Source organism: Loxodonta africana, chromosome 1 (genome assembly GCF_030014295.1).
Source record: "Loxodonta africana isolate mLoxAfr1 chromosome 1, mLoxAfr1.hap2, whole genome shotgun sequence".
NCBI classification, from domain to species: Eukaryota; Metazoa; Chordata; class Mammalia; order Proboscidea; family Elephantidae; genus Loxodonta; species Loxodonta africana.
This window is the reverse complement of record NC_087342.1, coordinates 221110813-221122797: the sequence shown is the minus strand read 5'-3', so window position 1 is coordinate 221122797 and position 11985 is coordinate 221110813. Positions and strand designations below refer to the sequence as shown.

General features: G+C 40.1%; 1 protein-coding gene across 1 annotated transcript in view; it reads right to left on the bottom strand.

Annotated features, from left to right (window-relative positions):
- Positions 1 to 9125: 9125 nt before the first annotated feature.
- CCDC170 (coiled-coil domain containing 170) overlaps positions 9126 to 11985 on the bottom strand; it is an 82177-nt gene continuing 79317 nt past the window's right edge. Inside the window, exon 10 of the mRNA XM_064292276.1 lies at positions 9126 to 11463. Coding sequence (XP_064148346.1) covers positions 11263 to 11463 — 201 coding nt within the window. The 3' untranslated portion in view covers positions 9126 to 11262. The remainder of the gene's footprint in view (positions 11464 to 11985) is intronic.

Here is an 11985-nt window from a genome sequence, read left to right as displayed (position 1 = left end):
TGAGAAAGTGCTTCAAATTCTCTTTGCTTTCAGCAAGCAAGGTTGTAACATCTGTATATTCCAGGTTGTTAATGAGTCTTCCTCCAATCCTAATGCCCCGTTCTTCATATAGTCCAGTTTCTCAGATTATTTGCTCAGCACACAGACTGAATAGGTGTGGTGAAAGAATACAACCCTGGAGCACACCTTTCCTGACTTTAAACCACACAGTATCGCCTTGTTGTGTTTGAACGGCTACCTCTTGATCCATGTACAGATTCCTCCTGAGAACAATTAAGTATTCTGGAATTCCATTCTTCACTATGTTATCCATAATTTGTTATGATCCGCACTGTCAAATGCCTTTGCATAGTCAATAAAACACATCTTTCTATAATTCTCGCTTTCAGCCAAGATCCATATGACATTAGCAATGATAGTCTTCATTTCATGTCCTCTTCTGAATCCAACTTGAATTTCTGGCAGTTCCCTGTCGATGTACTACTGCAACCATTTTGAATTATCTTCAGCAAAATTTTACTTGCATGTAATATTAATGATATTGTTCAATAAATTAATTTTAGGTAGCTTTGCCCAAAATTTTTAAAATTTTTCCTCTAATTTTATGTAGTTTTGCCAAAAGAGGAAAAATTCAAAACCAATATCAAATTGAGTCAAATGTTTGAAGAGATATGAACACTCTGTAGTTTTTTTTTTAATGTATTTTTTTTACAAGCTTAGCATTTTTCACGTTGCTACAATCAAACACATCTAAAGTGCGACATCTAGGACAGGCCGTTGTGTTAAGTTTACAACATGGAGGTGCCTAGGAGAGCATTTTTTATTACTTACAACTTCTTCCAGTGCTTTTAAACACTATCACATGCAAAAGGAAGCCATGGACAATATGAAACCAAAACAATGCCCGCAAGTGATCTTTTCAATTCTCTCTTGCTGTAGGTCCTATGAAGATAAAAGCGCGGCTTAAGTGCCAACTAGAACACCACTTCTTTTTTTCTTTCTAAAAACATAAAAATTTCACCCTAATCAAGTCTGATTTGAATATTTTCCACCTTTGGAAAATAATGAAAGCAACAGAGACATTCTGGTACAAAAGGAAAAACATGAGCTGTGAGTTGGCCGGAACTGACTACAAACTCCAAGGTTATTCCACATTCTAATGTAACAACCTGGGGTGAGTCCCTTTTAATCACTTTAACCCTTTTTCCCTCTTCTGTAAAAATGACAATCTTAGTTTTTCCTTTAAGATTCGCTGTGAAAAGTACCTGAAATATGAAAATGTCTGGCACACCATTTGGCACAGAGTAAGCATTTGTTAAATGTTTATTTTTCTGCTTTCTCAATAGGCTCTTCTTTTTTAAAACAAATAACCTTCAAACCCACATATAATTAGCCTAAAAAATCCTTATTGAAAGCCTTAGTCATTGGCAAACATAAGCTTTTACCTAAAAGCTCTATATTAAGAGATTAAATTCTTTACAAACCTTAACAGTAGAGTTAACAATTACCATTCCAAACCTGAAGCAATTGAGATAATCATACATTTCCCATTCCACACATATTGTCATGCTCTTAATCATTCAATTTTATACTACTTGCAAAACTAGGAACTTAACTGCAGCCTACTAGTGGTTTTTTTTAGTAGTACAACAGTTAATCCACCAGTTCACAGTCTTGTGAACTTAACCTATCCTCTACCAAGAAGTAAAAGGTGCTGATCACCCTTTCTCTCAAAAGTTTTTTAGGTGTCAATCAGGTCATGAAAACAGCTATTGCAATGCTCTCATTTACACATGGAGAAACTCTATCCCAGAGAGACTTATTGATTGTCTAAGCTCACCAGCTAAGCCAGGTCTAGAACCCTCTCCTGATTCCCAGTCCACTACAACCCAAACCCATTGCCATCAAATCCATTCCAACTCATAGCGACCCTGTAGGACAGAGTAGAACTGCCCCATAGGGTTTCCAAGTAGCGGCTGGTGAATTTGAACTGCTGACCTTTTGGTTAGCAGTCAATCTCTTAACCATTATACCACCAGGGCTCCCAGTCCCCTATAAACCCAAAACCCATTGCCTGAGTTGATCTTAACTCATAGTGACCTCTCTCTAGTATATTACTAAGTCCCTCCTGTGAGCAATCCTTTTTATTAATTTGGGGCACAGGAGGGAAGAGTATAGTGGATACAGTAGATTGGCATTCAACACCCTTTTCTCCCTTTTTGTATGGCAGTGTTTTCTCAAACTGCCAGTTGCTACCCATTAGCGGGACAAGACCATCATTTTTTAATGGAACAGAAGCGTATAGAATAGTGTAGCATTGCAAAGCATAGCAATCAGAATGCATCACATTGTCTTGTGAATCTTTTATTTCAGGTAGATATGTATGTGGGTGTGTGTACATGTAAGTAAAATAAATTTTACAGAGCAGCATGTCAAAAAATTTGGAAGCCACTGTTCTAGTACGCCTTTCTGAGCCTCTGAGATTGGGAAGCTACGTACTGTGTTTCCCTGAATTTCTTCAACAAAGATTCTAGATGTAATTTGGGTTTGGCCAGTCAGATGCACACATGGGAGATCTGGAAGATGGCCGTGGCCACACCTCCATGGCTACAGTCATTTCTGCTGGCAAGCATTGTGGTGGATGCTTTTGATCCTTCCGTGGCACCATTAGCAGAGGGTCCCAGACACAGTAACGAGATTCAAGGGTGCTGAGAGTCAGGGTAGGCTTCGGTGGTGCAAATGGTTAACATGATCAGCTGAGAACCTAAAGGTTGGAGGTTCAAGTTCATCCAAAGATGCCTTGAAAGAAAGGTCTGGTCATCTATTTCTGAAAAATCAGTCACTAAAAACCTTGTGGATCTCAGTTCTACTCTGACACACATGGGGTCACCAGGAATTGGAATTGATTCAATGGCAAACTGGCTACTGGTGAGAGGCAGGGTACAGGGCATCCATTTTTATGCTCCAGATGGTAGCAGTTTCTGAAGTTAGCATCGGAGAGGAGATGCCTCAAAGTGACTTCTGGTTAATGGTATTGTCAATCAAATTGTAGATCCATGGTCTTTCTGATTATCGATGGAGCAGCAGCTCTCTTGGTGTGCCTTTGGTGGATCTATGGAAAGCTTAGCTTCAAGTCTCTTTCTTTAGCTCTCGCATGATTCTGCAAGCCATTTAATACCCTATACTAAATCCCTTCTTGCTTAAGCTACTCAGAGTAGTCTCTGTTCTGTACTACACCCTGCTAAAACTGACAGAAAATGGAAAAAATAATAAAATCTTTTTTCAATACCCAATGTTATACTGGAACCTAGTTATGAACCTTAAGGGAGAATTCTGAAAAGAAGCAAAAAAAAAAACAAAAAACCCAGTAATTTATAAGTCATAGTTATTTTGGGTTTTATTTTTGTTTTGTTTTGTGTATGACGTAATAAATACATACTTGTTAATTGAGTGATTGATGACTGAATGATAAAACCACATAATAGAAAATATCAAAATGACCTGGTATCTTCAAAACTAATGGCAAGAATGATTGGCTCTGTCTTAGGTTTTCTGTGAAGACTCTGAGATAAAGGTTTGGATGCAGGAGGTTTGTTGAATTGTACCCTTGCAAACAACACCTTTAAGAAAGTAGGGAAGTGAGGCTGGGCAGAGGGAGCAGTGGAACTGTGATGCCTCAGTTGATCCCACAGGGCAGTTCTGAAGTTGAGATGACCCTCCAGAGTTGCCCTGAATTGAGGGAAGAGGATCAGGTTTTTATACCCCACATTGAATGCAAGCTAATCTGAGGAGGGGTCTGTGATTTTGGCCTCCACCAAGGAAGTCAACTGTGGGTTGTCAGGAATGAACACTCCAGGCATCTGGAGGATGAGTGCCTCAGTCCTAAAGAGGGATCTGGGTGGGGCACCTCAGCATCTGCTGCAGAATCAAGGGAGCGTTAATGTTTATCATGTCTTCACCATTTCCCAAAGGCCTCACGAAGACATATAGCCCAGTCCCTACAGGAAAACAGGAAAGGTACGTTCTGAGTGTAGAGATGCCTTTCCGCATTATAGTAACAACAAAAACCCACTGTCCACTTAATAATACTTAGCAACACGTCCAGTCAAGCATGGTTTTCAAATAGAACGTTCCGAGTCTGGAGCCAGAGAGCATGAATATGGGCTCTTTTCCCTTATCTTCTATTTCCAGATCCTAGTGGGTGCAATCTCTCCACTTTTATTATTTTAGCCATTACTACTTTAAATAGTAGCATTTTTTATGCCACTCTTCCCTACTTCTGCAAGATCAAGAATTAACCACAAGGTCACGGGAGGGAGTGCAGGAGACAGCTTTGTGAAATGAAAAACTCATGGGACCGGGAGCCAAGAACCCTGGGATCTATTCTCATTTCTGTCAACTTCTCTCTCTCTCTCTCTGCCTCCACTTCCTAAGAATAACCACACCTGCCCTGATATAATTATTATTTAAATCAAAAAGAATAATGTAAATGAAAACATTATGGTAAGATATTATCATCATACCATTATTAGTCATCTGCCTACTTTACATCACTCATACAAATTTTGGTACATAAAACGGGGAAGAACCAACCCATCAGAACATTCAAACTGCATCCCATGAGCTGATTCAGGCATACATTCAATAAATGTTCATTGAGCATCAACTATGGGCCAAGAACTAGACATACAATGAACAAGCTTAAAGGAGGTAGCATGGCAGAATGGGAATACTGTGGACTTTGAAACAAGATTAGCCTAGATTTGAATCTCAGTTAAGTGGCTATAAACTTAACTTCTCTGAGTTTGCTGTTTTTTCGTCCTCCATGAAAGGTGATGGAGTGGCAGCGGGCGGGGCGGGGGGGTGTTGTAAATATAGCGCTGGTCAGGTTAGGCACAAGATGCCATACCCACCCAAACCCCAGTGCCACGGGAACCCGTAAGTAGGTTACCTAACCCAGCCTTAGGATATCAGGGAAAACTCCTTGACAAGGGAAACATCCAAACTGAGTCCTGAAAAATAAGCAAGAATTAGTCAATTAAGGGGAAAAAAAGATAGTCCAGGCCAAAATCTAGCAGCTGCAAAGACCTAGAGAAACTGCAAACGTTGCTTCAAATATAAAGTCGGGTTCATAGAGGATGGGGAAAGGTAGATAGCCTTGTGCTCCATGTGCTCCATGTGCCCCATGTGCTCCATGTTAGCAAGGCTGGCCTTTATCCTAAGAGCCATGGGAGCAATTGAAAGGCATACAGCGGGGAGTCATCAGATTATATTTGCAATGTTAAAAAATGATCACTGTCACTACAAAGCAGAAGGTAGGGAACAATCCCTAGTGTCACGAACACTGAAGTGGAGACTGGGTCAGTATCTGGGTGAGGAATAATGGGGCATAAATTAAGGTGAAGGAAAGACTTGGATAGATGAGGGAGAAGGCAAGGTGGTAGAACGCACAGGCCTTTGTGATTTATCAGTTGTGGAGGAGAAGACCGGGAGTACTCACTGTTCCTTCCCAACATTCTGCCTTGAACATCTGAGTAGATTCCAGGCCATTCACTGAGGCAGGGAGCCAGGAGAAAAGCAGACTACTGGGGCAGAGTTGGGGAGGTGGGAGATGATGGTGGGGGCAGAAATTATAAATTCAGTGTTGGATATGTTGAGTTGGAGCTGCCTACAGGATATAGCGGCATTCACCAAGCACTTGTGCTATCCCCAGGTTCTAAACTACACTCGTTGTATAGGCTAACTCATTGAATCCTCACAAGGATCCTGACAAAAATACTCTTGTTATTCCTCTTGTAGCCCTGAAGCGCCTGGAGTTCAAAGACAAAATTCGAAAAGAAGTTGAAAGAGAGCCCCACTACGAAAGCTGCATTGGGCCTATGTGCCCAGTTCTTGGACTATGAACAGCATTCCAGTTTCCAGAAGGTCTGACTGTAAAGTCAAGATTCCCATCCACACTTATACTTACATTAATCTCTCATCTCACTTTTGTTTCTTATAACCTTAAAATAATCTAACACAAGCCCCCAAAGAGGTAGAAGAAAAACTAGTTGAATGTCTTACCATAGGAGCTAGTGGGAAAGAATGTTTCAAGGAGGAAACAGTCCATTGTATCAAATGCTACAGAAATATCGAATAAGACAAGTACTTTAAAAGTAACAAAAATTTGCAAAGAAAAATGTGAGACCTGAATGAGGTGAGACGGAAGCTATGTTGCCATAGATTACAGCACGAATGGGAGGCAAGACTAGAGAAAAAGAAGAGAGACAGCAATAAAAGCTACGTTTTCAAGTGATTCAGCTGTGAAGAACAAGAGAGAGATAGGCTCTGAGCGAAATGTGTCATAGAGGGGGTTATTTTTTTTTTTTAATGAGATTTGAACATATTTAAATGCTGATGGAAATAAGCCAATAACGAAGATAAGGTTAAAAACATTTAAAGAGAGGGAAGCAATTGATGGGACAAAATTGCTGAAGATCCAAGTGCCCAGGGAGAGAAACTAAGCTTAGACAGGAAGAGGGAAGAGGCAAGGATGGATGTAGACACATATAAGACTATATTAGGACAAGATATTGAAGGTGTTTCCTGTAATGGCTTCTTTTTTCTGGGTGAAACAGGAGAAGAGATTATCTGCTGAGAGTGAAGAGGAGAGAGACAAGATAAGACCCTTGAGGACGAGAAGAATATGTGAAATAGCCATTTTAGGAAATGGCAGTGAGAACTAATTGGGAAAAAAGTGAAGGATTAGCATTTAGCACTGACGGCTCCAGCAAGATCAAAGGCCATGAATTTGGGGGTGGCACTTGGCTGCGATTTTATATGGTTTTCTCCAGCCATTTTCACTAGTACAGGAAAAGCAGCAAAAATATTTGTAGTTGGGATTGATTTAACGGTGGGGGACTGAAGGCAAGGGAGCAAGGAGTGTTAGAAAGAGGCTGACTGAAGAAATGAACCATAATATCAAGGCTGGCTCCACTTGGAGTAAAGATTGGCAGGGCTTAAAAAAAAAAAAAAAAAAATTGCCATCAAGTTGATTTCAACCCATAGCAACCCTATAGGACAGGGTAGAGCTGCCCCACTGGGTTTCCAAGGCTGTAAATCTTTACAGAAGCAAACTGCCACAACTTTGTCCCACGGAGTGGCTGGTGGGTTTGAATCCCCAACCTTTTGATTAGCAGCTGGGCACTTAACCACTGCACCACCAGGGCTCTTGGCAGGGCTGTTAGGGAGAAAGTAAGATCTGTGATGGTAAGAGGTTGTGGAGATTTTAACCAGGTGACTAAAATGTCCTGAATTTGGCATTGTGTTATGAATGTATGTTGTGTGTCTGTCCAGCTTCTCTTCCTTTGTAAAATTTTCCTTTTCTCATTACATGTAATCCTGTCTGAGCAGATAATCCTAGAGCTTCAGTTCACCCCACCCTCACTGTAGGGGTTGCATGGGATACGGACTGATCAATTTATTCCCTCCCCATTATGCCTTGGCTACAGTGATTGGTTCAGGGATGGGCGCGTGACGAAGAAGAGACAATCAGACTTGTCCCCAGGATTTCTTAAATGGAGGCTTGGAGCACAGAGTCTGTCATTTTCTTATCACATGAGTTGTAAAGACTACGCAGCTGTTCTCTTGGTAGGATGGAGGAACCTATCTGCACAAGGAGAAAGTAGCACTAACATGTAAAGAGAAGTAAAATTAAGCAGAAGTTATATTTTATGGATTGAATTGCATCCCCAAAAGAAATATGGATGTCCTAGTTTTTTTAGCCCTATAAATATGACCATATTTGGAAATCAGGTGTTCTTTTGTTATGTTAATGATGTCATACTAGAGAAGGGTGGGTCCCAAACCTAATCACTTCTGAAGACATCTTAAAAAAACAAGAAGAGTTTAGATATAGAGAAACAGACACAAGGGGAGACAAAAATCACATGAGGACTCATCTACAGGCACAAGAAAGCCAAGGATTGCTGGCAGTCACCAGAAACTGGGAGAGAGGCCCACATTTGGACTTCTGGCCTACAGAACTGTGAGAAAATAAATTTCCGTTCTTTGAAGCCACCCACTTGTGGTATTTTTTTGTTATGGCAGCACTAGGTAACTAACACTAGTCTACACCTGAATCTTTCAAGTAGGCTCAAAAATTCTCTTTCTGGATTATAGTAATCTAAGTTGCATTACAAAAATTACCACCAAGGGTGTAAGTGACGGAAACAAAGAGAGAAAAAGTTACGAGAACTGGGAAGGTCAAGGAACTGAAGACAGGCCGTGGCAGGGGTTGGCCTTATAGGCATTAAAGTCACCCAGGATGAAGGCAGTACTTGGTGGGGGTGGTGAAGACATCCGTGAACCATTTGCAAAAGTCTCCTGTGGAAGGAATAGCCAGGACATTAGTAGCTAACAGTAACGGGGAACAGAATAAAGTTATATATCAGTTAGTAAGAGCCTGAAAAGAGTGGCAAATATTATGAAAATTGAAGGAATAGCAGTATGCAGGCTGTACTGGGGAAAAAGCAGCGCAGAGATCCCACTTGCTGATGAGAAGCTAAGTGGGTTGCAGTAGTGTGGATACAATCATCACCATATAAACTGAGAGTAGCCTTCCCAGGCCAATATTATGTAGCCACGAGATGCTTCTCCAATGAAACCTAGACTCCATTTCTAACTCCTAATAATCTCCATCGCTGTTGAGTCAATTCCAACTCACAGCAACCCTGTAGGACAGAGTAGAACTTCCCTACAGGGATTCCAAGAACAGATGGTGTATTCAAACTGCAGACCTTTTGGTTCACAGCTGAACTCTTAACCACTGCACCACCAGGGCTCCATATTCGCAATATAGACATTCCTTAACAGCTCTTCAGACCACCACCCCTTTACCCGAGCTACTTACTTTTCATCTGTAAGATAAACTATAACATAATACTGAAACTTTAGATAGATCAGGTTTTATAGTTTTTCTCCTAATTGATTTATTTTATGCATATATTTAGATGTCTCAGACATTGACCAGAATAATTACCTCAGTAGCAATTATCACTCAAGTGTATTTGGTAGAAGAATTAGTGTTAAATATTTTAAAACCATTTCTAGCAAATCACATCGATCTAATGCATTTTATTGTGCAACATAAAATATACATAGATATTATAAAAGAATAAAATCTAACATAAAAATGTGAAGCCAGCTTGCCAAGTCTGGAATGAATGCCACAGAGGGTAAGCCAACTACCAAATGGCATTTTAACAAGAAGAGAAATGGTTTTTATTAAAGGATTTTCAATTTGTCTGCGTGACAAACAGTTAATGTGTATATGGACCATTACCCAAATTTATTTTTCTTAGCCCATCTACCGTTTCCACTAGAAATCTCAAGGGTTACATTCAAATAATTTTAATAATTTTGTATGTATCAAAGATTATCATATATACACTAGAGTCACACAAGAGAAATATTATATAAACATATATTTGGATAAATGAAATGCAATTCCAAGTAATAAAGTACAGTACTAACCGCTGTGAACCATTTTTAGACTCTTACATGAATCCAGAAATATAATTAATAATAAGCCAAAAATAGAAAAATAACATAACAAATTTTATATTTTTAAAATGATAATGTTCAAAATATCTTTGACTATTGCAGAAAAGAGTTGGTGAAGAATATTGAATATATTATGGACTGCCAGAAAATGAACAAATCAGTCTTAGAAGAAATACAACCAGGATGCAAGGATGGTGATATTTCGTCTTGCTTCTTTAGACACCTCGTCAGAAAAGACCAATCACTAGAGAAGGACATCATGCTTGGTAAAGGAGAGGGTCAGTGAAAATTAGGGAGACCCTCAATGAGATGGATTAACACAATACCTGCAACAATGGACTCAAACATATCAAAGATCATGGAGATGGCGCAAGACTGGGAAACATTTCGTTCTGTTATACATAAGGCATAAGGTTGACATGAGTCTGAGCTGACAAAATAATAACACATTTTTCTCATTAAGAATGTGGTTTCCTGAAAAACATTTATAAAATAGAAATTAAAAAGGAAGGCAGAACTGAATTGTTAACTTAAAAATGATGAAAATGGGAAATTATGTTATTCATGTTTTACCACGATTTTTTAAAAAGGTAGAAAGTGATAGAAATTCAAAATTCATAATAAAATCCTGATCCAGAAAAAAAAAGGTATCATTTTTAAAGTGCTGAGACCAGCCCTGTTCAAACATTAAAATTTATCACTTGATGGAATCTGAGTAAACATTTAAAATCTCTTATATGTAAGTTTCTTATAGGACTTCAGGTTTATATGACTGGTACAAATGCTTAATGCACTTGGGTGCTAATCGAAAGGTTGAGGTTTGAGTCCACCCAAAGGCACCTCAGAAGAAAGGCCTGGTGATTTGCTTCCAAAAAATCAGTCATTGAAAACCCTATGGAGCACAGTTCTACTCTGACACACATGGGTTGCCGTGAATCAGAATCAACTTAACGGCAACTGGTTTTATGGGGATGTTTTCCTTCCTTTATGCAAGAAATATCCACCAGAATCTCAGGGATTCAGGAGAAACAGTAGGACTGTGGGGTAGTAGAAAAAGTATGGCCTTTGACACAGAGCAGACATGTTGTATAGCCAGTTCTCACTAACCAGCTGCAATCTGGGACAGGTAATGCCTTCTGTGAGCCCCATAACCCATACCCATTGCCGTCAAGTCGATTCTGACTCATAGTGACCCTATAGGACAGAGTAGAGCTGCCCCATAGGGTTTCCAAGGAGTGACTGGTAGATTTGAGCTGCCAGCCTTTTGGTTAGCAGCCGAGTTCTTAACCACTGTGCCACCAGGGCTCCCTGAGCCCCAAAGAGTTTATAACATAAAAAACACTGAAGCTTCTCCACATGGTTGTGATGGGAACTAAACTGAGTAGTAAAGCCCCTGACTCCATATAGGTGCCTCATAAATGTTAAATTCCCCACCCCCATTTTCCAACTGAAATATCGTGGAATTATCTAGAATAATTTAGTGAAATTTTTCTTGGTCCCAACATGCTAACAAATGAAATAATAAGCATTTTTAGTGATGAACATTTATATAAAGCTGGCACCTTTAGGAATACTTTTTTTTTTTTTGCCAATGATGTGTTCTCAGTATATCATGAAAGTATATAACGTTCACACACTGATCAAAATTCAAAGGGGAATTTGTGAAATTGTGAGTTGTGTCCCATCTCTTAGCTCCACCTCCCTCAAGAGATACGGCATTCAGTGAACAGGTTTTAAGTGGTCTTGCAGGAGCCTGTCTCGCCCAGTGGTCACATCTTTGAGGCAGGCACAGGTGACAAAGTGGTGCTGATGTGAGTGGATCAGTCTTTCAAGACACTTGATGATTTCATAATCAGGAAGCGCGAGAGTGGTCACGTTCAAGCCCAGCATCTGGGAAATTACATCCCTGAAGTCCACCAGCTACAAAATCAAGCAGAAACACATTACCTGGCAGAATGAAAGGTATCAACTACCACTGGGCCAAACACAACAACAACAACAAAAAAATAACCTGTGGAAAACACAGGTTCGCATAAGGTAGGCAGATAAACCAGTCAGTTTCCATGGAGTCATGTGTGTCAGAGAACCGTGCTCCGCAGGGTTTTCAAGGGCCATGATCTTTCAGAAGAAAATTGCCAGGGCTTTCTTCCAAGGTGCCTCTGAGCGGATTCAAACCACCAACCTTTTGCTTAGGAGCCAAGCACTTCACCACCCAGGGACTCAAGCAGGCAAATTACCTACCTTCTTTAGCATTAGTTCTCTCACTTCTATGCTACTAAATTACCTCTGAAGTCTCTCCAGGTTTCAGTCTTCAGTGATTTCAGAACCACTTTTCTGATCATCCAGCTAATGTGCTGTGGCTATCAAGTTAAGCATCATGGTTCATTCGGCAACTAGGAATGAGACTCTGACCACCAAGACTCCATTTGCTCACCCAGGGTG